Here is a 27,414-nt window from a genome sequence, read left to right as displayed (position 1 = left end):
ATGTCGGCGTGGCTCGGCCGCGCGGCGCGGCGCCTGGGCCGGCCCGCGGGACCCGCCGCCGTTGTCGCCGCCGCCGCTGCCGCCTCGCCGCCCGCCTCCTGCTGCCTGCGCCTGCTGCCGGGCCCGCCGCACTGCTGCTGCCGCCGCCGCCTGGGCACCTCCCTGCTGGGCGCGGGCGGCGCGGAGGGGCCGCCGCTGCGGCGGGCGGCGGCGCCGCCGGGCCGCGCGCTGGGCACGCACCCGCGCAAGGAGCCCATGGAGGCGCTGAACACGGCGCAGGGCGCCCGCGACTTCATCTACAGCCTGCACGCCACGGAGCGCAGCTGCCTCCTGCGCGAGCTGCACCGCTTCGAGTCCATCGCCATCGCGCAAGGTGAGCGCCGCGGGGCTCCGCGCGGGCTGGGCCGCGCGCCGGCCCGCTCCGCTCCGGGCCCATCCGCTCCGGTCCCGCCCGGGCCGGCCCGGTCCTCTCTGGCCCAGTCCGGGTTGACCCGGCCCGGTCCGTGCTGACCCGGCCCGGTCCGGTCCAGCTCGGTCCGCTCTGGTCCGTGTGAGTTGTAGCAGCACCGCGGGTGTCCCAGCCCGTAGACGCTCAGTTTACTTTCCAGAGTGCCAGTTTTTGGCTAAAGCACCTACTTTGGTGTCTAAACGAGCACCGGGTTTGGCTTCTGGAAGCATCTGCGGCGCCCGGTCACTTGGCGCGAGCGGGTCCCCAAGCCCAGCTCCTGCCGGGAGGCAGCGCCTGTCCGGGGCACCCCGGCTGCGGGACCCTCCCGGTGCCGCTGCGCCCGGAATGGGCTCGGAGCCGCCGCTCGGAGCTCCAAAGTGGGTGACGTTAGTGGGTGACACCACTTAGGTGCAGGTGTAGCTGGGCACAGGGGTGTCACTGACACCCGTGCTGCACAGCAGCACCTAAAACTGCTCACAGGGGGATCATTTTCTTCTTTTTATTTTTTGACCCAAACTTGTTCTGCTCCAGTGCAAACACCAGAGAAAATCCCATCCCGCTAGTTACCAGCCGGCGTAACTGCCCCTGAGCTGCCGCTTCGGGCAGCCGCTACGGCCCAGGCGAGAGCCGATACGTGGGGAATCGCCGCGTGTTTGATCCAGGCCTCCGTGTGACCCTGGTGGTAGCGTGTCCTTGGGAAGGGCATTCCTGGGGCTGGGAGCGGCTCCGTGGAGAAGCTCGGGGGGAGCAGGGAGCACTTCCCTGCTGTAGCCACAGGAAGGCTGCTTGTCTGGAGGAAAATGACCCTTCGGGTACCTCTTCTCCCTTTTTGTAGTGCACTATTGCATAGAAACAGCAGCGAGAGTGAGAGTAGTTCACTTAAACACCCTGTTTTCTAGGAGCAGCAGAGCTGAGTGATGTATAAAGTGACTCTGTTTCCCAGCACAGCAGGCAGTATTCTTTAAGCTGTAAGTTGGCACTAACTTTTGAGTACTAACAACTAATACTCATCCAGAATAGATCCTTATCAGCCTAGGAAGGCTTCTTGCCACGAGGTTTTTCTGTGGGTTTCCATCTCGGCAGTTACTGCTCGGGTAAAACCGGTTGCTCACAGTGTTTCTGTGCACCTGGAGGATCTCGCTGTGAACTTCAACATGAACTTTGAAGTGTATTTTAGGAGAACAGCTCAAGTTTTGCACAGAGATGATTAAACAGATGGTCCTATTTAATATCTTGTTGCTCAGTTGCTGTTAGATACTGTTAGTTTGAAAGCCTGTTTCTATAAAACACTGCAACTACCTGCTAATTTTGCATTTAGGAGACTGAGTAACAAGAGAAAATTAACTGCTTGTGACCATTATTCATAAACAGCAGATTTATTTCAGTAGTAGAAGTTCCAGTTCACTAGTGCCAGAAGTTATCGTTCCATATCAGAGATCATTTCAACAAAACCTGAACTGCTCTCACTGATAAGGATTGCACGAGCTGCAGTAACTCTGTGAGGCCTCAGTCCTTCCAGCCAAATCCGTGATCTGCCCAAAGAGCTGCCTTGAGAATTAACTTTTCTTTTAGCCAGCTCTAGTGAAGCCTTTGCCGTGATAGCTACTGTCAGCTTTAAGCAATGATATTTCTTGGTATGTTAAAAAAAAAAAAACAATCAATGGACTTCCTAGAAGCCAATCTTAGTTAAGAGATGCAGGAGGTCCAGTGAACTATATATATATTTTTAATCTAATCTCTAGTTTTTAGACTGCAGTGAACACCTGTTGTACATTCCTGGTGTTCTTGAGAACTAAAAACACATTTATTGTGGACACCTGACACGGGAATCATTGCCCCCTGTTGAAACAAGTGCTCTGCTTTTAGCAGATGCTCCCATCGTAGCACTGGGTTCTCCCGTGACATTCGTATATTCGAGCTGTTCAAGGCTTAAGAGGGGATTGTGCTAAAAGGAGGCTTCTCTGGGATGTTTTAGCAATAGCTGTTTTCTCAAGTGAGTCAGTATTGACAGAATTCAGATCTTATGTGAGGACAGTTCAATATATACAGTTCGGGTAGCTGCCATTCTCCAGTTTTCCAGTGTATTAAAATCACAGCTTAAACGTGAAGCAGTGACAAATGTGTGTGGAAGGGATAGCAGGTCTGCATTAGAAGGAAAATGATTCGACTACCTGAGTAGATAGGGGTATACTGGTATAGTTTGTATGCTTTGTTATGACTAGATACTGTTTTGTGTAATCAGATTATTACTATATAGTCATTGTTTTAACTGGTGCTGGCTGTGGTGGTAAATGGGAGTTGAGGGTGGGGGGAAACCCTTGTTCCTCACTTTCCAAGTGCTGTCTTCAATCTGCTTATGTCACTTCTGGTTTTGATAAGTGCTGAGCTCAATCGAGATGAAATGAATCTGATGATGGCTTTCAGCCTGTCGTCTTAATGGACAGCATGCTGCAGCTTTGCGTGGCTGATTCTTCAGATGAGTTGTGCTCTGGTGTTGATTTTGCATGACAGTGATCCAAATGCAGCCTCCAAATTTACTCACGTATCTGCTGAGGAAATTCCTGCATCCCTTTGGAGCCTGGGTGATGAGTCTCTCCTCAGCGGTGGAAGGTGTAAGCGGTTCTGTTGCGCTGGAGCTTGTTTCACCCCTGTGATCTTTTCATACTTCTATATGGAAAGGGAGGTCTTAGCCCATCCCCTTCTTACACAGTCTTTTTTGGGGCAAGTTTTGACCTTTTTCCTTCACTACCTCTTCTGTGCCCTAACAGACCCCATATCAGCTAGGGGAAGCTGTCAGCAATATGGGGAGACCTGGGCACATCAAGAACCCAAAGGGGCCTGTTCCCCAGGCCACCCGAAGGACGCAGTTCCACCACCTAATTGCCCTAGCGCGAAATATGACAGGACCCACTATCTGTGGCCTCCGCTAATGGCAGAGGCTGCAGGGAAACCCGTCGCTTGCCGCGGCTCCCACGCTGGAGATCGGTCCTCAGGTAGGTGAGTCCCAGCTCTTGATCTCTCAGTTAGGTGAGTCTGAAGCGTTGGGGAACTTGCCGCGTCTGTGCGCGCTGCGGTCACGAAGCCCGCGCGCGGGGAGAGCTTTCGTCGCGGGGCAGCGCGTTCCTGTCCTCAAGTGTCATGAAGTGTCTCACCTGGAAAACTTATTTACAGCTCCCAGCAGCTGGTTTGATCAGTTTAGCTTCACGAAAGCACTTGAAATCAGACGTTTTAATAAAAACAGAGGTTCTTCTGTTAGTTTCCTGACTGAAGCGTGAAGGCGTCTGTCTGTGAGCCTGTGCTCCAGGGTGGCTGTGAAGCAGCGCTCACCCGGGAGGTGAGACTGGAATAACAGATGTTTTTTGCTTAGGAAAGGCAGGGGTTAACAGTGCAAAACTGAATCTTAAGGGAAGTGTGTTAATACTTTTTTTTTCAAGATGCCTTAATTTAAACTATAATTTCTATCTTTCCATCTAATGTTACATTTTTGTCAATGCATAACTAAATTGCTATGTTCAGTAGGGAAGCTACAGTCCTTACACTGACTTATTTTTTTCTTCTTCTTGTAGGCTTTTTTTTCATTTTTTCCCCATCTTTGAAAGGTGAACAGTTAGGGTTGGATGTTTTCCCAAGAAAAGAATTAAAGTAGAGTTTTACAAGAAGCACCTTGTGCTTCTTGTAAGCCTTTCAGTGATGCCAGGTGAGGACAATGCAGGTGGACCTGAATACAAATAGGTTTTGCTTTCCTTTTCCGTAGTTACAGAAACACTGAAGTGGTAAATTGACAAATTCCTTCTAAGATAAACTCTAGCAGTTCAGCTTTCCTCTTCGGAGAGGCGATGCCCCATGAGCAAGGTTTAGTTTTGTTGGCAACAGAAAGTCAAATCCTCCTTCCTTTTCTTACTTTTTTAAGTGAGGTAGATGAAAGTGGGGAAAAAAAAAAAAAAAAAACTACCTGGCAGTCTGGAGAATGATTTAATGCTTATATCCTTCTCTAGCATTTTTCCATTATAAGAGGAGAGTTTTGGAGAGAAGGTATGATTTCTTTTTAAGGAAAGATGATTACATTCGGGTTTTCTACCTTAATTTTCCAGCATATGTCGCGAAGCAATTCATAGAAGTAATCCTAAGCAGAACAGTAAGCCCAGTAACATGGAGGGAATTTGGTGAAGGCTTTGATTTTCTTGGGAAAGAAATATTAAAATAGGGAAATGCAGACAAGGTAGACATGCTATAGGTGCTGGTGTTCTTAAGTGTGTGTTGGGTTAGAGAATCTAAAATCTAACACTTTTGCACTAATAGTACTAACACAGTGGGTATCCGGTGTTTCTATACATATCAGCTCTTGATAGTATTAGTTATTTCTCATCTTTGCTGCAAAGGTAGGAGAACAACTTTCATTGGAATTACATATGTACATTGAACACAAAGTTTTTTGAAAGCAGCAAGTTGCATTTACACATTTAATGGAAATTTGTGTAGTGTATTCACTAAATAAAAGAAACCGTAGGCTTTTTCAACTGTAGCTGCTTGTTTCTCCTGCTGAGACTCTTCATTAGCTGGAAAATGCAGGAGCTCAGCAGCAAGCAGCAATTCTGGCAGCTGGTTATGCTGAACATCTGGAGCTTAAAGGCAGTGACCACGTCACGTACATGTTAATAATCTGACCAAACTGGTGCGTTCTGATGGAAAAATATTCATAAGCTAATGTTACATGACGTCTTATTTTGTGTCAGAATCACCAGCTCTGTTGTGTTGTCTGGTGTAAAATTAATGACTGCTCCTGTTTATTGCAGTAGCCTAAGGAATAAGAGAGCTGAGATGCCACTATTCCAGTCACATTTTAAAGGAAAAGTAATTTAACTGAAATTGTTAGTCTCTTTAAGCATGACGGAAAATGATTTCTGTGTTCTGTAGGTCCGACACCTCTTTCTGATTCAAACAAACCAGTTTATCTGTGGTGATGATTTGGATATCACCCTTTTTAGTACCTCTTTTTGGTAGAACTTAATCTGTGTTAACCTGGTAAAGCGGAATTTGATTCTGCCGGGGTTATTTGCTATGTTGTTTAAGGACTAGTTTTTTTTTTTACAGTGCAGGTGGTAGAACCCTTGGGAGGACCAGTGGTTGGGACGGGGAGCGGAGGGCACTGTCCTGCTCGTGTGACCTGGTCCCCTCCGTAGGGGTGTCATGGTTGCAGGTGAACCGAGCTGTTTGTGGAGAAGGATCAGTATAAGGGTGTGTGGTTGTGGGTTTTTTTTTTTTTTTTTTTTCTCTCTTTCTTTTCAGCTTTGGTGTTTGATTGCCATTCTAGCAGAAGCTGCCCTGGCAGAGTGCTGATAAACGTGCAGTTTGGCGGGCTGTAGTGCCCCGTCAAGCTGATAAAATGACAGACGTCGCAGCTTGCCCCTGTGCAGCCCCCCTGTGTTCCCAGGCCCCGCAGCGCGCGCTAGGGCGGCTCCTCATCTCGCTTCCGAGGCAAAAGTGCTCGGGGGTGACCGGAATAAGGTGTTTCACATGGGAGTATGTTCTGCTTATTGCTTTTTTCAAACTTTCACCCTCCTCTAAACTTTTCACCCCCCCCGCCAAAGATTAGTTAATATTAAACCCTAACCATTTACTTGCAATTAATGGTATTTTTGCCCCCAAAATAAGAATGGTGAAATGATGAGTTAGTTTCTGCTGTAGCTGTTTTTACACGGTATTTTTTCAAAAGGAAAAATCACGAGGCCTTCAGCTGTCGCATGAATCTGTATCTGTGGTGTTCAGCATTTGGCTTTCTCGGGCCTCCTCGCTGAGGAGCAGAGCGCTGCCCTCTGCCCCGCTCGGGGATCCAGGCCGGAGCTGGGCCCGGGAGGCTGAGTCTCACCCCTGAGAGCACCTTAGGTAGGAGATTTAACCATCCTGAACTCTGCTCGAGAGAGATGCTCTCAACCCCTGAGAAAGAGAAATTGTGAAGAAAACCAAACCAGAATAAAACAACCTACCCCGACAGATTGTGTCGTGTCTCCCACCACCTTGTGTGAGAGAAGAGGAGCTCTCGCGCAGCAGAAAATCCCCATTTCCATTATCCAATTCTGCTGTGCTGGATTATTCAATTCTACACTTGGTATCTTTATTCTGATAGACTTTTGTGCTTAAGCTTTTGTGTAACTGAATGCTCATGATTTATTTGAACTTCCTTTCTAATGTAACAATAAAACTGCAAATCTGGCTATCTAGAGAGGTTACAATTTTCCTTGTCTTCCCACCTCAGCATACATATAATATTTCATAGAAATTAATGACATATAATAGTTTCAATGTGTTTTAACTTGATTTAATTTGCTTATTGTCTTTTTCTATTTTAAACTCCTGAGCATTCTGTTTGTGCTTGAAGTCTGCTTGTGAGTCTTACTCTGCCTGTGCTGCTACATATAGTTTTGGAAAACATTGGAAAAATTAAGCAAGGTACTATTTGCTGAAGTTCCTCTTGTTCTTGCGGTTTAGTTTTCTTCCCCCTGCTGTAGTTTTACTTATCTAGGTTGCTTAACAAAGTAGGTTCTAGTCACATTCTCTGCCTAAATGCAGGAACTCGGCCATGTGTTTCTGCAGAGGAAAGCCTGGAAGCATCTAAAGATCGAGCAGTAAAATTGGGGAAGACTAAAGAGAACCCAGTCTCCTTGTTGGTTGCAAGGGCTCTTTCCTTGCTGACAGATGCTCCAATATAAATTGGGATGTTTTGAGTAATGACTTACTGCTGTCTTGCTTTTGACAAATTTTAGCATCCAGATTTCCTAAACCATGGGTACCATTTGAGAAGCCTGCGAAGGAGGTAGTATCACCAGAGGCGACCAGTACTTCTGGTACAGTAAAATAAATAAAAATAAAAATAAATTGTTTGCTGCGACGTGGCATTGCATAAGGCCAGCACACTGCTGGCTTGACAGCTTTTCTGCTTGCTTGTTTTGATGCAGCTGGCATGGATTGCTACCAGAAATAAAGTTTACGGGTTTTACTGGAATTCATAAAGACTTCAGTCTCCATGTCAGTGATGCCCTTAATATTTTGGGGACTTGGTATGTGTTTCATGTCCTGCTTCTGAGCTATACCATAGTTTCTAGAAAATATTAAATCAGACACCGCTTACTGAGATAACTGTGTTCACTTTAAGGTTCAGCATCATCTGCATTTGGCTAAGCTCAGTGTCACTGTCTTTTCCTGGGAAAGTGCTTTGCATTAACTTACGTGGTCCAAGTGCCATACAGCAATGCTATTACTGCTATATATAATGCTATATTTAAAAACAGAATTTAGTTAATTGTCTTTGCCCCACTCTGTAATTAGTCTCTTGGGCAAGAAGAGTATTGCTCAAATTAAAAATTGTTTTCCAAATTTTGCATGTTTTTAAGCAAAGTAATTGTCATGCACAAGCTTTTTTTTTTTTTTTTTTTTTAAGATCTTGAATTAAACTACCAAAATTTGATCCATTAATATGCAAATGGGTCACGTGTAAAATAATACATTTTATGACCATCAGAATTTAGTTATTATTTGTTTTTAAATTCTCTCCTGGTTTGAGGAGTACTTTTGACTTAGGCACTTGAACATTTTAGAATAGAAACATTTTGATCTCTGTGCTATAGGTGTAAATAAAATGCAGCATGTCTATTCTGTGAATACAGAGACCTTTTTTTTAAGATGACAAAAGTGAAGACGAAAATGAAGTTTCATTTAGTTCAGTCAGTTTACTTAAATTGCTCAAAGCTCACTCATTTCTGCTAAACACTCAGCTCTACTCTGTCTTGATGTGGGTATGGAACTATGGGGTCAGTTGTGTCTCTGGGAAAAAATCTCTTACAAAAGGCAAAGTAAATAGGAGAAAACATTTTATAAAAATAAATAAATAAATGGAAAAACAAGATAATTACACTGCTTGCATGATCTACTTCCGGAAGCTGTCTTGAATCTCTCTGGCTCTGTTAATTTTTTGCAGGCAGGGAAGTGATTGAGGATCAGAGTTGTTCTCTTCCACTCTTTCCTTCTTTCTGTTTAAATTAGCGTGATGTTATTTCAGAAAGTTGAAAGTGAATGTTCTTGTTTCCCTTTTGCTGTTGTGTTTTCCTTTAATACCTAAAGCATCTGCTGGAAATCTTGGCAGCGCTTGGCACTAACAACGCCTGAAACTAAACCCTTTCCTCCTCCGAAAGTGAGCTTGGGAAGGCAAAGCCCGGAAAATACACACTTTAATCCTCCAGAATGGATATTTCATTCAAAGCAACATGATAAGAAGCCATAGGCATTTTTCACATGTTCATTTGCATTATTTTGGATACTTAGATATTGGTATGATTAATAAAGCATCCAGCGTAATCCATGTTGTTCAGTCCTGCTACTCGTTGCACCTTTTTTGTGCGTCACTTGCCAGTTTGCACTTGTATGTGATGAACTCATTGTGCTCTCTGCTCTTTTGGAGTACTCTTTGATTTTTATTTATTTATTTTTATTTAATCTCCATATTTTGGCAAATTTCCACAGATTGTTTTGTAATTTGCTGTTTAACATTTGTGCTGTATTTTGGGAAATAAAATCTGGTGCATATGTGCCAGGTGTGAGAGCAGACATTCCCAGAGTTAAAATCTGCCTTACCATGGTCAGTATCTGCTAGGTAAGGCTCTTGCTTGAACAAGGGGGCAATATTCTTGAAAAATCTTATTTTTTCCAAAGAGAAGGAAAGTGAGAGCTGCTGCCTGCTGTGCTGGGCTAAGCAAGGCTGAGGTGCTCTGAAGCTCTGGTGACCAACAGGTAATTGTTGGCCTTAAACCTGTAACATTTCAGGGCCGGTAAATATTACCAGTTTCTAGTTGCTTGTAGCCTTAAAAATATTGAGCTGGTGCCTTTCATTAGTTACTCTTTGTGGGTTTTGACTGTGTGCAATGACCTGTCCCTCTCCTCATGGTGCTCAGCGCTGGATAACTCTTGTTAATGAGGTGTGTAAATCATCACTGTCCGTTCGTGTGTTACCCCAGCACTTGTGTCCAGCTGAACAGATAGAAATTTTCTCTTGCTAGCTTTCATGGACGACTGGAGAGAAATATGGATGGAACAAGGTGTGTTCATTATGGACTGATTTTTTTTTTTTTTTTTTTAACATAGCACAAGGAAAGATGTGTTTACAAATGTAAAATTAACTGTTTTGTTCACGGGTTTTGCCAGCTTGATCTACAGTCATCTTGCTGAATAAATAAAGATTTCAACCAGAGACCTGGTGAGAGAGGAGTCTGACCTTCTTCTTCCCTCCCTCCCCTGCCAAGTTTCTTTTTTATTACCTGTTTTGTTTTATTTAATCAAAAAAGGGAAGGCAGCAAGGCAACACGGTAGCTGCAAAAGTGGCAGTGGTGTTATAAATAAGCAGCTTGATCACCTTTCCTCTTTGAAAGGTCAGAGAAGCTTTTCAGAGACTGCAAACTTTCCTACGTTCTCTGAAAGGGTGAGTGTAGCCAAGGTGTATGTCTGCATACTGCATAAATAGCCAGTGCCAATCATGTTCAACTGTCAAAAACACGTTGCTTGTTGATTACAACTTCATTTTTAAATACAAATAGTTTACTAGACTATACAATAGTTGCTGTACTATAGTTTACAAGAAAGGAAGAAGAAAAATCTATTTGTATTTTGCATATTTTTCATTGGATTTTTGTCTTCTCACTGTTAATTTAATTCCCTGGCTTGGATGCTAGGAATGTGTCAGATCAGTCTCGCCTCAGTGTTGCTTATTTAGTTTTTCTGGAGCTGGAGACTGCACATGGCTGAGTTCCACTGTGGTTTTGTCCAACCTTTTGTAAAAACTTGAGCTCATTTAATTCTTCTCTCCTAACCAAGCAGGAAAACAGGCTGGCTGAGGTCTGTATGAGTGCTGCACGGGCTAAGTGAGGCTGTAGCAGGCTGGGACAGTCTGTCTTTGCTCCGGGTGTGCAGTCCCACCACATTTCTCTGTAGATTTGTAGATTTAGCTGTGTTCCTGGCTGAGCATGAGTGCTAGAATGAAGGAAGAGTCCAGAATCCGTGGTCAAGAGGCATTTAGGAATATGAACAAAACCATGTCAAATCACTCCTTGCAGCAGCACCGTGAAATTAGTTGATTTCAATGTACAGTTTTGTATTTAGCTTCAGCCTTTCCTTTTGTCTTATGGGAAGTGGGTTCGGGCCGTGGTTCATCCTCTCCTCTCAGTCACATATGGTGACTTGAACTAGTGAGCAACACTGTTCACATCTCCCATGGTGCCGTTTTGGTACTCAAAATTGTATATGAGGGCCTTATAGACCTCAAAATTCCTCTGACCTTTACTGAATAAAATATCTCTTTACCTCTGTCTAGGATCAGTGGCCCCGTCCGTGCAGTGCAGCCCTCTGTGCAGTGCACGTGCAACTTCAGTGCTCTCACATAGGAACCTGCTGCTGCCAGAGAAAGGACCACGGAGAGTGACAAAGCAGAAGGGGAAAATATGCAAAGTTGCAACAAAAATGTTAAATGTTGCAAGCCAGTTTTTAAAGTGTTCATTGCTGAGTGTCAAGGGAAGGTTAATCAACACCGATGTTAAATAAAGAGATCAGGTTTGTAGCACTTTGTGAAAGTCTCCAAGTAGCTTTAGACAAAGTCTGGGCAGAGCCCTACCTTGTAATAGTGTGAGTAGGGCTGAAGGTTGAGTTGCTCTGTGGGGAGAGGCTGCAGAGAGGTGCTGATTAGTCCTGAGCACAGTGCTAATTAATCCTCCTGGGGTGCATCCTGCTCGCCTAAGTCCCGGAGTCTCTGCAGAAACACTGATCAGGAGATTTTTTTTCCTTCATTGCCCTGCAGAATAAAGGCCCAGGCTTCAGAGAGTTAAAAATGAGCTTGGTGAGAACTGTTTGCTTATAGCCTATTCTCCCCTCTGCTTTTCCATTGTAAAATCACTTTGCTCATGAACAGACTGAAACATTTCTTAGTAGAATTTGATTCCCGTGTAGAATAACTTACAAAATAATGCAGCTGCATAACAACCCAGCAAGTATTTGTGTTTTTGTAAATTAAAAGCCAGAAGAAAACATTTTGAGGTCGAGTTCCACATGAAATCTCTCTTACCTATTGTTGGATTATCCTGTATAACATTCATTCCTTCAGCTGTTTGACAAAGCTGCTATTGCATCTTGGTTTTTCTTCCCCCTCTGGAAAGAGTCAAGGATTAAAATCTGACTAGTTCCACAGCTGTAGCAAGACAGCTTGATAAATTACATGCTGAACAGAAGAGGAAAGGTATCCAGCTACTGCTAACATAGGGTTAAGAGTTGAGAAAAGCTTCTTTGCTACTGAGTTCATTAGTAGCAATGCTCACTAACTAATGAACTTTTTTTACTCATTAGTTATCTAACACATAGAGGTAAAAATTAATTGTGTAATTTATCACTGGAACTTAACTTTAGAAGTGATTGATATGTTATTTTTTTGCTGATGGGTATTTTAACAGTTTCTTAAATGCACGTGCAGCCCTCAAGTCCTTGTCTTCGTGGCCACAAGAGTTGAATGGGAGCTTAGTTACACTTATTGCAAGTCTGTGACTGAGAGTTTGGGCATCGCTGGATTTATCTGCTCCATCCTTCTGGGATGCTGTCTCAGAAAGCAGTGACATCTCCATGCGTTCGGTCTTTAAAAGTGCTTCACGGAGACTGATTTCTGCAGTCTCGCGTCCGAGCTCCTCCTCCGGCAGGGAATGGAATTTTCCATGGCTATAAACTTCAGGGCTTGTCAGTGCAAGAAAAGCCCAATATTCCCAGCATGTTGTTGAATAGCAGTTTGCCTTTAGTTTTTATACAGTTCTCTTAAAAACAACAAAAAATCTCAACCCAAACTAAAACCTTGAAACTTGCTGGCTGGTTGTCCCGGCCCAGCGGTAGCCGCCTGTGCGAGGTGTTGGCTGTTGGAGGGGGTGTTGCAGGGACGGGTGTTGCTGTGTGCCTGAGCGTGGGTGCTGGAGCTGCCTGGGAATATGGCACGCTCCCCTTGTATCTGGAAGCCAGCTCTGTTCTTCACAAACTGCCATTTTTCCCCCGTTTCTAGGGAGACAAATGTGTTTATGGGCAGGTGAGAAAAAGGTGTGAGGGAGAGGCAGGGTGGGAAACAAACGTATCTATCACCCTCTCAGGTTTCTTTTTAAAAGCAGGACCTGGTGGGAACCCTGTGAAATAAAGGGTCCTAATCGTATTCCTCCCTAGCTATTCCATGAGCACTCAAAGGTGGCACCAGCTGTGCTTGTTAGTCCCCCTCCAGGAGAGGGAGGCAGCGCAGACAAGATCTCTTTGACTGCGATGAACCTTGTTAGCGAGGTCCTTGTGGTGACACTCAGACCTGTTTTCCTTGTCTTCTCTATGTGAAACTACTACAAAGGAAATCACAAAACCTCACCTCGGACTGTGATAAAATACAGGCTGTTTTTCTCCGCTTCTAGTCCCTGCACTGTGGCTGAACTGCTTCTGTGCTCTCCTGGAAACCAGTGAGTTCACTGACAGATACTCACCAAAACCAGAGATGCCCAAGGGAATTCAGTGCTGACAGGGAAGTGTTAACACCTCCTATGACTGAAACACAGCTCCCAGTGTATGTTTAGATGATATTATCTCCACTCTGATGTTAGCCTTAAATCTAGTCTAGCTTCCCAGCTAATGGGGAGGGCAGTCCTAATCCCCAGGGCAGGTTTGTTCGTGCTAAGACAGAGGAGTTTGTTGCATGAGTGGGGTCTCTGCCACCCCCGGCCTGGGATTCGTCTGCGTTCTCTGCGGTCCCCGAGCATTCGAGGGCAGGGGGCGAGGAGGGAGGGAAGAGCCCATCTCCATCCGTGACTACGGGGATTACGAGTTTGCCTTTCTGAGGTGGTCTCGACTTGGTGAAGGACTCGCTTGTTGGGCAGCTGCTGCAGCCAAGTGACTTTTCTGCATTGCCCTAGCACCTTGTTTTTGATTTCTGCTGGTAATGTGCATCCATTTGTGTCCGAATGCACAGATTAGAAGACCATGTTATTGTTCATGTTTGGATCCCTGGCATTTCTCTGTAAACACTTCAGCTGTTTCTTTCTGACATGTCTCTCAACTAAGCAGCTCAAATGCCATAGTTCTATCATTACCCTGCATCTCTGTTGTAAACCCCAAAGTCCTTCTACATTGTCCTCATTTTAGCTGAATTAACTCCTTTGAATCTTGTAGCAGTCACTTTATTTCTAATATTTTGCAACTGCAGTTTGCTATCTTGCAAAACGAACCACTACAGATAACGTTTTGGCATGAATCTGCGTGGATGGGAATGGAATGTTGAGCTCGAAGTTAATAAGCTTTAAGTGAAACAAATTTGGAATGGATCAGGAAAAGTTTCTTAGTGATGAAGATAGTGATTTGGGTGACTAGATACCAGTTTGATGCTTTCTCTTAGACTTCCCGTCTGGATTTCCCACTTTTGCTGGACACATTTATCTCTTCACTAGTGGTAGAGAAGAATTACTCCGTCGTGTCCTCTGTTTATGCATCGCTCCTTGGTGCTCTGCTAAGCTTTATTTTCCCTCTGTGCATGTGACTGAAGCGGCCAACAGTAGCACCTATATTTAGCACTGCACGAGTCAGCAGCCCTTCCTTGCCGTAGTAACAGGAAACGGGCCGTGAGTTATAACAAGTGATGGAGATTTTTTTTTTCCTTCTGCTGTCAGCTCGTGACTCGGCTCTTGCTGTATGGAATATTAAGGGAAGGCAATTGAAAATCAATGGACATAGTTATTCAGCTTTGTTTTGCTGTTCGTGCTGAGGTTTTTGCAGCTTCTACTAAAGCTCTGAGGAGAAAAAAGAGGAATGAAGAGGGATGAGGATGCATCTTATGAGCTTATTCCATGAATAAACTCTTGCCTCATAATCAGAATTCACTCTTAAAGATCCATCAGTAGATACTGCAGAAAGCAATAGCACCCCTCTCTTTTCTGTGCTCCAGTCCAGCATTTGTCTCCACAGACTTTTATCCTTTTATGAAGACATCTGGAAAGGAGTGTAGCTATTTTATAGAAACAAAAAATACTTTGATTCCTCATTCATGTATATGAAGCCGTTGTCTTTCTGACGAATATCAGAGCGAGTTGCTGGAATTGCCTGCACAGGAGGTTGGACAGAGGTAATGTTCTGCGAGGATGGATTTGAGGTGAAGCCTCCTTTAACTCCCAGATGAGAGTTGTTCATCCAGACTTTTCAGGAGGGCTGTAGTGGATGCAGTTTATTTGTATTTTTCATGTTCTTCTGCCCTTACCTTCTTCATATTCATTGTTAAAAATAATAAACTTGAAACTAAATTTAAATACTCTCGGAGTGTAAATTGGCTACGTTTGGCAGAGCTAATTTGACTTGCTGGATTTGGCCCAAGTTGTGGATAACATTATTATTTATGTTGACAGTTTCATATTCCCCTTTGCGTTTTATCTCATCTGCTAGTAAAAGAAAAATGGAGAGGAAATGTGTAGTTAACGAAAAGTGATACTATAAACTCAAAGGCTCAAGAAGACATTTAAGAACCAATTCTAATTTATTTTTCTGCTTCCTAGACTTTGATAATTCAGGGCTTGTAGACTGCATTGCACTTATCCTTGGTTTCCAACTTAATTTAGGATTGGGTATGCAAGTTTAAAATAAAAGTATTCCTTGTTCTCTAATTTCACTTTAGCACTTGTGCTGTGAGTTGAATTCTGGGGGCTGGACTTTGAAGAGCTGGTAAATGTCTGTCTTGAAATGCGATACTGGGATACTTTGTTTTCTGTTCTTTTAAACTCTGATGTGTTGAATTCTGAGTGAATTCAATTCTTCAAACTAGGTTTTGCACTTGGTTTTATTTTTTGTTTTCTTTTTTCTTTCCTCCAGTAACGCAAGTGAAGGACATGTTTCCTTTGCTATGCTCTCTGAAGTATTTTTCTTTCTTTCTTTGCTAAGCCTTAAAAATTCAAAAGCCAGAATAGCATCCCCTGAATAAATTGTGAAGTGTGCTTGGGAATAGTGTATGTAGAGTTTAAAATTAAATAATTAATTTGTTTTAAAGTTCTTTTTATTTTCCTCATTCTTCCTGAAAAATATCCTCTTGTGACTGCATATCTCACAGGGTGTTAAAGGTGTAAGGCTTTAAAGAGATGATATTGGAAGTGTTTGTATTAAAGCGCTATTGGCTTTCATGCCATGGTGTTTCTTAATTCTTTCCTCCTTAAACTTTCTTTTTTTCCCTCTCCAGTCTGCCCGGTTTAAGCTAAGCCCTGGGCTCGGAGGGCAGAGCTGAGTGAGCCCTTGCAGCTCTGTGCCTGTAACCTGCCCCGCACCGCAGGTTCCCGCGCGAGATCCCCTTTGGTGGTCGGTGCTTTGGGTAAGCATGAGGGCTGGCTGGAGCTCTCTGCAGTGACCAGGCTTCCCCTTGACCCTGTGGGCAAGGTCCTGAGCAACTTGCTCTAGGCTGACCCTGCCTTGAGCCTAGAGGTCTTCTCCAGCCTCGGCCCTGCTCCATGGCTCCTGTGTCCCTGGCTCGGGTAAAGAGGACCAGGGAGTCCCTCTCCGGAGTGCTCACAGGGCAGACCTGTGCTGGGTTACGTGAACTCCTACCCCATCTCGTCAGTGATCCCCAATTGCTTTTTTTCCAGGTTAATTCTTATCTCAGCAGTGAGAGAAGCTGTATTTTGGGGTACATTTCTGGAAGAGTTGAAGCAAGACTCCTCTACAAAGCAAGGTTTTTATGAACGCAGCAGGAGGACACCTCTACCCAAACAAGCTTTTCCTCTGGCCGATGTTTAGATAAGGGAGGTGGTCTGTGCAGCGGGCTGCCCCTGCCTTCCGTGATGTTGTCCCTAGGGATCTCGATGATCTTGAAGGTCTTTCCAACCATTAACCACAGTTCTACGATCGCTCTTAAACACTTATTTGACTAGTGTTATTTAAGGAAGTGCTCATCTTGGGTGCCTTGCTTCGTGAAACAGATGTTCTACATTACTCAGTTTACACCAAAGATGGAATAATTTTTGCTTTGGGAAAGTTGTATTTGATTTCTTGCTTTGATTCCTTATTTTCTTCTAACTTGCACCAATTCATCTCCCTTTTGCCTCCAAAATAGTGTTGCACTGCTTGCATCCTATTAAAAACTTTCCAAGATAGTCTTTGATTTATATACTGAAATGGGAGGTTTATATCCCTTCCAGTTAATGCAACTGTTGAAACTCGCATTATTCATACAGTATTTATTTATTTGTACTCCCACCAAGTGTTTGTCCTCAATTCCTCCTTCTAGTGATAAGTTTCTAAAATTGCGTACTTACAAAGTTTGGGTTTTTTAACAGTTTTTGGCTATTCTGAATAGAATATAATTATGTGGAATGGCAGGTGCCGTCAAACGCAGGATCAATTTTAGCGCATGAGTTGTGTCAATTTTACTGCAACTTTGTGCAGTAAAACTGAATAGGCCTCAGTCTTCTGTGTTAGCACCCAAAATATTTGACTTGGGAGTTACCTATGAGGAGGTTTGGGTGGGAGGTGGCTACGACGTGAGTGTTTCAGCATCGCTTCCCCTGGCTGTTGGGCACAAACTGGTTCTTAGGGGGCTCTCATCTGCGGATCGGCTGGTCTTCCCTTTGCCAAACAAAACCGTCAGTTTAGGTGGACTTACAGGTGGCCCCTTGACTGTAGCTTCGCTTACAGCAGCACCCCCGGTTGCCACGGGAGGCTCCCTGAGGCGTGCGGTTGACACGGGCCGCACACGGTGCCTGTGCGACTGACGGCCTGCGCTGGTAGCGTCATCTTCCTACACTCGCTGCTGTGGTAGCACCACCAAATTTACAGGAGAACCTCTGCATAAAGATTTTCTCTGCTCCAGAAATCCGGGAAGGGGGTCCTTACCCTGAGCTCTCAAGGGTCTGAGCCCAGGATACCCAACGTGCAGCAAGTGACCAAACTTGATCTGCTGTGACTGAAGCCCCACGTCTCTAATGTCGTAGTATTTCTCTTTTATCCTTGCACTAGCTAAAAACAGATGTCTGCTGGCAGGACAGAAATGGTAGGGATTTCTTTTTTTTGCAAACTGCCTGGAGGAATGAAGGTTGTCTGCTGTCTGCTTACAATATCTCTAAAAACAAACAGTAAATGACTATATTAATTAGATGTCCTCTTTTTTTTCCCTAATTTTAGTGTGTTTTTTTTTCCTAATTTATTTAATCCAGTAACAAAGATGGCTATACACTGTTCCAGTGTATAAGTTGTTATTTTGCATAATCACTTCTGTTTATAATTTTAATCTTGTAATATCAATCTGGGAGACTTTTTGTCTTGTAATACCATGTTATCTAATATAAAAATAATATATATAAAACTTCTGTTCCTCATTTTTTAAAGTTATTAATCAGCATAACTACCTTTTTTTGCCTGCTGGTAATTCTGTAAGCTTAATGTATTAGAATAAACTTAATTTGTCATGAACTGCTAACATTTTCATTTCATTTTGACTTCTCTAGAGAAGTTGGAGGTTGCGCCACCATCTCCAGGACAACTGAGACATGGTAAAACAAGAATGTCTGTTAAATGTAATTCAGTACTTGTGCAGTCTTTGCATTTGATTTGCTTCATCTTTTTCTCCAAAAAGTGTCTCTGTCCTCATTCCTATAGTACAGAAATGAGCAAAATCAAGCACCTGCAATCACCGTGTCATCTTTATTTCATAATGCGTCAGTTGGAGGGAGAATGGGACTAAGACTGAAAGCCCAAAGGAAAGAACATTTTTCAAAGCCAGTAACAAAATTACTTTTTCTAAGCCACGCTGCACTGATCTGTGTGCGGCTTAAAACCACTAACTTTCCTCTTGTCACATAAACATTAAATGGGCTGAAAAGTGAAATAAAATTACAGAGAACTTGGAAATAGGTTTGTCCTCCTTTATAATGCTAAATTCTGACTTAGTTTCCGAATCAGTGTATTTTAATATTTTTTAAGCTCTGTCAGCGAGCAGTTATGCAGATCTTCTGGGTATCTGGTGTGTGTGTGTGTGTGTGTGTGTGTGTGTGTGACTGAAGTTCTGTTTATTTCTTGGGCTCCAAAATTCTGTCAACTTTGGTAAGAATCTGAGTCCCCTCTGCAGATCCACAGTTAGGCAAACAGATCTGGAAACCAGGAGCATCTTTTTGTGTCCCTTTTTGCTTTTTGTTCTTCTGCGTGTGTGTGTGTGTTGTGGGCGGGGAGAGGTGGGTTGTTTGTTTGTTTTGTCTTGTTACAGTTTTTGAAAAAAAGATTCCCAAATTACATGCTTTACATTTTTGCATTTTGCTTTACATCTTTACATTTAAGAACGTGCTTGTACTCTGAAGAAGTAGCTCGCAAAGGCCAGACATGTTTCGGCATCTGAGCATGAAAGATCTCTTGAAGATTTTGCTTTTTTATGAGATCCTGTATTCATGCTGCCTGTGGAAAGTAGAGCCAAAAGGAAGAGCTACCCCTTTCTTTTCATGACTGAAGTTCCTACACATTCTTCTCCCTTCCTTCTCGTATGTTTATGTCTGTGTACGTTTATAAAATGTGGTTGATGATCACATCTGAAGTGGAAAAGCCCCAAATAGCTGGTATATTTTAAAAGTTTAAAAAGTGCAATGAACTGATTTTCTAAGGTGAAATTTTAGTCCAGTAGTCTGTCCTTAGTATTGTTTATAGCATTACGATGGTAGCACCTTAAGACTCAGCTGGAAGCAATGCCATGCAAATTCCATAGTAAGTTTTTCAGCTAAAACTTGAGAGAAAAGAGACAGATACAGTATTGTTATGCTTTTAGTCAGAAATTATTCAGACCAGCACGTTCCTAGTTGCTGCAAAAGAAAATATTTCAAACAGAATTCATTTGGAGTTTCAAGAATGAAAAGATAGCGTGTGATTCTTTAAGCAATAAGTTGAGGAGCCTCTTTAAGTCTAATCGTATTCAACACCATGCCCCAAGAAAGTCAAGATATAGAAGTTTGGGTTGAATAGAGAAGTAATTAACACATTAGTGAAAACCACCTTAGGAGCATTTGCAGGCCTTGCTGAAGGAGTCTTTGGGTGTGATCTGCTTTATATGATTAAAAACTGCATAGATCTAGGTTATACTCTTATAAAATAAATGAATTTTTAGGAATGTTTGAAGAAGATGGATCTCTTGCACTGGGATAGAGAGGGAATTGCAGAGAAAGTAAGGGCTTTATTTCAAGCTGCTTCCTAGAATGAGAGAAGAAGGCAAAGAGTCTGAGACAGAGTTTGGCAGTCTCCTGTGATACTGCAGCGTCAGTTGGAAGGATTGTAAGTAGCATTAAAATTTGTGTAGTTTTAAATATTTCTTATGCACTAGCAGGCTTAGTGGCTTCCATCCAAATCGTTACAAGTTGGTTTAACTTTTTTCAGAAGCCTTTAATAGCACTTAGATGTAGCAAAGGGTTTACCAGACCTGCTGCAAGTAAGAACAGGTCACTAACAGAAATAGTAGGAAAGGGATTTTCTGTGTTTTCAGTTTCTCTTAAAGGCAATATCTGCTCACTAAACTGGTATGTCAGTTGTTCATGTAAACTAGTAAACTCAAATAGATGTTTATTATCTCTTTGTTACTTATTTCTTTTAGTGTTCTTCCACAATGCATTACCTTTTGTAGGGTTTGGATTTTTGGATAACGCAATTATGATTGCTGCGGTAAGTTCATTTTTTAATTCCTCAAGTCAACATGCTTCATCTTCTTCAAGTGTTCCTTGTGCTGAGCAAATGAGAGCATTGGGAAGAGTCCTTTTCCTCTGCCTTAACATACTAATTTCTATTTTAATTTTCCAGTAGAAAATTTCCGTGCTATGTTCAGATTTAGCAGAATGTTTTCAAAGGAGTGTCATTCCTCCTGAAGGCAAGCACTGTAATAACTTTTACTAGATTGACAAAAAACTTGCTTTCCTCTTCTAATTTGCCCTGTAAGACACATTCATGATTGCATAATCAATACTCTCTTGTTTCTTTTTACTGGTAGCCAAATATAATTATAATCCTTTGATAATTAGGTCTTCCTCATTATTATGTTCCTCTGTTCTGGGTGCTGCAGATATGGTTAGTAGTGGTGCTCATTTGGATTTGCGTAGCCTGGCTTGGCTAAACAACACTTAAATATTTTCTTTTTCGTTTGGAAGATGAAGTGGGTTCATGGGACAGGAAGAGGAGTAAGAGCCAAAGATGCTGTTTCTTGTGCCAAATAGTTACTGATGTCCTCATCTTAAATCTGGAATAATTCAGGTTGGAAGGACCTTCAGGAGGTCTGTAGTCCAATGTCCTGCTTAAAGCAGGTCCACAATAAGGCCAGACCTGGGTTTGGGACCATAAAAAACTCAAAGGGTAGAGAGTTCACATCATGTTTGAGCAACCTATTCCATGTGTTCGACTGCTCTCATGGTGAAAAAAATATTCCTTATATGCTCCTGGCACCTCTCTCGTTTAGACTTACGCCCAGTGTTCTCATCCTCCTGTGTATCATCCTGTGGTTTTCCATTTCTTTAACTGAAGAGATAAGGAGGTATGATGCTGCATTTTTATTAGTTTGCTCAGCACTTGCAGAAAGTTTCCTTTCTGAACTGTGCATTCAGGTAGAAACTGTAGTGGGAAGGAGGTGTGCAGAGATAGGGATTACTGTTTTGCCCCCTAGGTGGGACAAAATGATGTATTATGAGATGATATATTAAAACAGTATCTGAAGTAGGCCCTGTTCTAAGGAGAGATGCGTATGCTGAAAGGATAGGATTTGTTCAGATACATTAGAAATAACATTCATTTGCCTTTCAGTTTTAACATAAACAAGCAGTAAGCATTACCTAGGTCAGTTGAAGTGCTATCATCTATTTTTAACTCCAAATCTATCAAGTAACAAAAAAAATCTTTTTTTTCAGGGAACCCAAATAGAACTGTCAATTGGAGTTGTTCTAGGAATTTCAACTATGGCAGGCAAGTAATAAAAGTTTAACAAATGTAGACTAATATGGCTGATGCCTATATTTTAGTCTGGAAATGGGCTTGAAATAGCTCTGGTCTTATTGGAGCTGACAATCTTAACAAAAAAGCAACCCTTGGCTGAAGGTTGTATTCCATCTATATAGAATCCAATGGAATTTCAATTTAAATTGCTTTTGAAATGCTGGCTTTTGTTGTGGTGTGGGTTTTTTTGTTCTGCCTTTGTTTTTTAATTCATAAATACAAATCCTGTGCCACTTGACCTCATTGTCCCACATTCTCGTGGCTTCTTTGCCTTGGTGTGATACCCTGCGATGGCCCAGAAAGAGCCCTGCCCCACCGTGTCCTGAGCCAGCTCAACAGCTTTGCTGCATCTGCAGGAAAGGAAGGCTTAATATGTGAGACAAGTGGCTCATGGGCAACAGAAATGCTTATTGCTAGGAAATAGGTTTTTGTGGTCTTTGCTAGTGAGTGAGTGACTGTGTTCCCCTGCAACAGGAACTCTCAAATGTGAAAGAAATAGTGTAATAAAATGAGAATATAATATTTTGCATAGCTATGTAAATGAGTAGAATTTGTACTATGTCCTCCCTGCATCATTGATGCTGGGACAAAGTTTAATGGGGGAAAAAGACCAAAACATTGTTGGCTAAGAAATTTTGTGCTTCTTGCACAACCAGTACTCCAGCTGCAGGTGTAGTACTGATCTGAAGGTCTATAATTGCTAAATGAAGGTTTGTATTGCAGAACAGATGAATGATTTGGAAGTTTTACAACCTCTGCAGTGTAAGACAGTCACTGCGACTATCTTAAAATTGGCTATGAAATCACTTATTTTAACAATATAACTTTAAAGTATTACATACTCATACATTACATACTTAACTGCATGTGCAGTACTTACCCCTAAATTGACAGAGCTCATCTGCTTTTAAAATATTTATCAAAGTTATATATGCCCGTAGCAGTTCTTTCCAATTCCAGTGATTTTGTGTCTCTTCAGACACTGGAAGGTTTTCTTTGGTGTCCAGTGTTAAATGTACAAAACTGGCAACTCTGGGTGGCTGTTGTTGTCTTTGATCTGAAAAGCTCTTATACTGATCCCCAAGTGTCACTTCTCAATACAAGTTCAGAAAAATAGTTGCACTTCCTACTATTGTTAGTCATATTGCAGTTATTACAAATTGCAATAAAGTTAGAAGATTAGCTGTAAAAAAGAAACTTTTAGTCTTTTATGCCTCATAAGCTGGTAAAAATAAGTCACTTGGGGGTTGATTCTGTGTGTGTGTTTTTTTGTCTTGTTTTGTTTTTTGGTTATGTTATTAAAATAATACTTGTTTCCTTTCCCCTTCTCTTCCCTTTCCTCCCTCCAGCTGCTGCTTTGGGAAACCTTGTTTCAGATTTAGCTGGACTGGGGTATGTCTCTATATTTATTTATTTATTTTTAAGCGTATATTGATTTCTTGCTGCTTTGAAAACAAAGTAATACTGCTAGTGGGAGCTAACAGACTAGTTTCATATAAGCTGTTGAAATTGCTCTGTTTTTTTCCCAGCTCTCAATCAGTAAACCGTGTGACTGTAGATTTCTGTCTTTGCAAAGAAAATGTTGAAATATATTCATTGTTGAGATGAAAATTACAGTGGCATAGTTTTGAAACAGAATAGTTCTCTCAGTATTCCAATATATTCTCACAAATATATTGGGGAATTTACATGTTTTAATTGATAAAAGTGGCAATGGCATTTAATCTGAGTCAATGTACTCAGTAGGTATTGGTTGCTCTTAAAGAAGCACTGGGAATTTGTCATTTAAAAAGTGCGTTTGTTAAAAGGAGGTGAGCCACTTGTATGCATTTATTTTGCACGTTTGTGAAGGAGAGAACATCACCTGAAAGCTCAGCTCTGAAGGCACCGAGTTGATATCAATGTGCTAAATGTCTCTGAGTAGAGGGTGAAAACCTGTGCTCAGATAAGAGAAATTCAGTTCAGCTTCCTACTGTAGTTCAATACCTTTTCAAGAAAGCACCTAACAGAGGATATAACTTTCCTTTAAACGTCAAGCTCGGACCCTAGGAGAGCATATAGCGCTAAAGAGCAAATATGTGACACTTGAGCTCTCTCTCTTTTTTTTTTTTTTTTTTAAGTAAAAAGGAATGCAGTAGATTATTTTGGTTTGTTTGCATTGTTTCTACTCTCTCTCAACTTTTTCTGCCTGTAGCAAAGCTTATTGCTGAAGAGTGTGTGTGTGTGTGTGTGTGTGTGTGATAGGATGTTTGCTATGCGGAAAGCTACTGCAAGCAGTGCTAAAGCAGTGGCATTCAGGCCAGTTTTGTCATACTGCATAAAGTTCTTCTGGAAGTATTGCATACTAAATTAGTGAGAAAATTAATTTACATTTAAATTACATTTCAGCCTTCAGTCATATTTTGCATACATTCCTGTATTTGCCTTTTGATGGCTTGATCATTGTGCATGCTGAAGGAAAAGCTATTGATTATTGAAGTTCAGTGCTTCAAACAGTTAACAATTTTTACTTTAAGTCATTTTCAGATCCTAAATCATATGTTCTTGTTTTGTTGTCTTTCCAGTCTTGCAGGTTATGTAGAAGCTTTAGCTTCAAGGCTGGGTCTGTCAATTCCTGACCTGACACCCAAACAAGCTGACATGTGGCAAACGCGTCTCAGTGCACATTTGGTAAATGTCTTTTCAGGATTATTTATGTGGAGCTATGCTTTTTTGCTCCTTTTTATTATTATCTATTATTGTTTATACCTAGTGATTTTTTGCTGTCGTTCTTTTTGCCCTCAAATACTTAAGACCACTAAAATTTTGAAGATTTGCTGGCAGGTTTGGCTATGAGCTTATTCAGGGAGCATTATGAGACTGGTCTGTTCTGGACATGGGTGGCTTTGTCTCAGACAAGCCATGAGTAACTGGCAGTGTGGATTATCTCTGCCCTGACTTGACATACGCTGTGCAGATCCCTTGGTTGAACTTTAGCTACAGTGGACAGGTAGTGAATTTGAAAGTTATGACAGTATGTATCTCTTATCACCCTTGGCAGTTTTAATCCTATATATTCTTCATCAAGTACTTATTAGCAATATATCAGTACTAGTATATATTCATTTCTAATATTTTATAATTAGCTTGGAATTAAATTAACTTTTATCTGGATAAATTAATATTCAATACTACCAAGATCTATAGCAACTTGCTTATTTATGGGATATTCATCTTGTGGATACATTTTCAGGATGATTGCTTCCTTAACATTTAAACATTTGAACAGTCCCACTTCAGCAATGAGCGTGGTGGTTTATTTTTATACCAAGTCACTTGTGGTTAAATAAACACTATGATGTCTAGTGCTGAGGTATTTCTTTCACTTTCCAAGAGTGAAAATTTCTAGGGGGAGAAAAAAATCTCTTTGCAGGTTTGGAGAAAGAGAAATAGCATTTGCTCAGGAAAGGCTCAGGGAAAAAGTTTGCTTTTAGCAGTGCTATAGCAAGGCAGGGAGCAGGGGAGAGGCCTCTGTTGTAAGGACTTTTGAGTGGCTTAGCCCGTATGACCCTTTTATTTATTTATTTAATACTTTTTTTTTCTTTCGTCTTTTAAATATTTACCCCCTAGCCTATCTTAAGCTTTTCAATGCCATCCACCTACTGCTGGTAGAGGTGTGGTTTGGATGCTGCTTTTCTTGTTTCTTTTCACCTTTACATCTACATTCAGTTGTGAAATCTTTTCTAATCTATTTCTAAACAACAAACACCTTAAGTGATTGTTTTTCTGGAGGTGGATTTTTTTTTTCTTTTTTCTTAATCAACTCTCAGTGGGTCGTGCCCATCATCTCCATCATCTTTATTTGCAACTGTCTTTTATCATAGCATATGCTGTTTCTGATCCTGTCACTTTTCCATATAACTACCTGTGCCTCCCTTGTGTTTGTACTCTGCATGCTGAGTAAAATGTGGCTCCCAACCAAAAGCTAGAAAGAAGGGTCTGTGTTTCTGGTTGTGGTGCTACTACACAGAAAATAAGTAACAAATGATCAGTGAGAAACTTGTTCTCTTTTTCCCCCTTTCTCTAGGGTAAAGCTATTGGAGTGACCATTGGCTGCATTTTAGGAATGTTTCCTTTGTTGTTCTTTGCCGATGAGGAAGAAAAACTGGAAGAAAAAAATTAACGTTTTTACAAGACATATACAAATGTAAACTAATGTACCTCAATTATTCAATTATGCCGTCAACATTTAGGAATTACCAGACAGTAAAAAAAAAAAATGTATAGACTTGGGATCAAAACCTTCAGCATGTCGTTTTATGGAAACACTAATTTATTGTGGCTTTGTCGTGTTCAGTACTTCTTTTTATAAGAAACCATTTAGCTTTTTATTTAATGTAAATTTTTGAAGTGTTTTCACTTATGGCAGCAAATGTTTACCACTTCCCCTTTTGACCTTGTTCTTTAATGGATTTTTATTTTAATGATCTACCATAGATGACAGTATCACTCTTGAGTTGTCTATTAGTTGCTTAGCAGTTGTAATTGCATGGCAGAAATTTCACTGCTGTTCATCAGGTCCTTTAATGCAGAGTATTGAGGGGGTCAGTGGAGGACGATTTGAAGCCAGCAAGATGACTGGTTGCCCCCTCACCAGCCACCATTTTTCACTGCCTTTAAAATGGATATTTCACCTATGAATTACAGTTTAGTTTTCATTTTTCTTTACAATTCTTACTAATTCTGAGATCATCATTTAAATGCTTTTACAAGGTAAGTGTTTCCAGTGTAGTCTCTTCAACAGGTTTGTTTTTGACAAAACCAGATTGGTGTCTTAATACCTCCTATTCCATCATGTCCATACCTTTTTTTCCCATTGTGAACAATGATAATTCAGTTGAAGCATCCTTAGTTATTCTTCCTGAGCTTTTTCTTTTTTTTTTTGTAACATGGTTTACAATAATTGAGACCTCTTCCTATTCAGAAACAGAAACCACAGCATTATTTATTCTTCTATGTAAAATAAAGTGTGAATAATTGATATAGGTGGACAAGGCTGGGGAACACAGGGTATAAATAAGTGCAGGCATTGAGAGTTTATAATAAGTGGCTCAGTTGAAATGATAATACAGTAAAAAGTACCAGCAGTCTGGATTAGAGGACCTGATTTTCAGACTATAACTTTGTATTCAAGATTAAATCTTTGCTACATTTTTGCTGTGAGAAATTTTGGAAAGAAAAGAAATGGAGACTCGGGGCCTTTTTCCTTTTTTGCCTTTTATTTTTGCAGTCTTACTTGGTATATCATAGATCTGACAGTGAGGTCGCATATAATTGTGCTTTTTTATATAATCATGAATGAATTAGGATTATAACTATCATGTTGAATATTCATATTATTTCCAGATCTGACTTGCCAATAGTATAATTTTAAACTGATGGTTGGTGATTAGAGACGAGAGGCTTTCTTGCCTGTCTGAATACCACTTGGAAAAGCCACTGAAAAGCAGAAGCAAGTGCACAGCTAGGGCACTTTGAGAGTCTTATCGTTAGAGCTATTAACTCTTTTGAAACCTAGAAAGAAATGTTGTTTTTAAAATCCCAGCACTTGTTTAACAGAGCGGATCTCAGTCATAAATCTGAGTTCTCATAAATCTCACTGCCATCATTTCTAGAAGCACCATAACAGCAGTACAGAAACTTCAACATCTTTAATAAAGGTGACACTTGCATCTGTTTTCTGAAAAGCAGATTTTGTAAACTTGCAGTGAGTAGTCCTAATAGCAAATACTGATCTTTGTAAGTTAAACCATGACAATCTGGACCAAACTGTAAAGTTTAAAAAATTCTCATCTAGGCAAGAAAGAGTGGAACATGAACACTAGCATTTTCAAATTTGGAAGCTTTTAAAAAAAATCCTGCTGGAAAATAATGCACCCCAATGAATTGCTGACTGCTGCTCTTATGGATTCTTT

General features: G+C 41.5%; 1 protein-coding gene across 2 annotated transcripts; it reads left to right on the top strand.

The window, feature by feature from the left end:
- On the top strand, positions 1-25,989 carry TMEM65 (transmembrane protein 65). Of its 2 annotated transcripts, XM_088533330.1 has the most exons (8): positions 1-373; positions 3,217-3,441; positions 17,959-18,003; positions 20,079-20,146; positions 21,376-21,430; positions 22,810-22,852; positions 24,025-24,130; positions 25,527-25,989. In XM_088533330.1, the coding sequence occupies exons 1-8, from the start codon at positions 1-3 to the stop codon at positions 25,620-25,622; spliced, it is 1,011 nt and encodes a 336-aa protein (XP_088389456.1). In that variant the 3' UTR covers positions 25,623-25,989. The 2 variants fall into 2 exon arrangements, with proteins under 2 accessions (XP_088389456.1, XP_088389457.1); XM_088533331.1 differs by lacking the exon at positions 3,217-3,441.
- Positions 25,990-27,414: the final 1,425 nt, after the last annotated feature.

Source organism: Tinamus guttatus, unplaced genomic scaffold, assembly GCF_059628265.1.
Source record: "Tinamus guttatus ecotype Peru unplaced genomic scaffold, ASM5962826v1 Tinamus_guttatus_pri_ptg000492l, whole genome shotgun sequence".
NCBI classification, from domain to species: Eukaryota; Metazoa; Chordata; class Aves; order Tinamiformes; family Tinamidae; genus Tinamus; species Tinamus guttatus.
The sequence above is the reverse complement of the archived record's forward strand: the minus strand, read 5'-3'. Positions and strand labels throughout refer to the sequence as shown.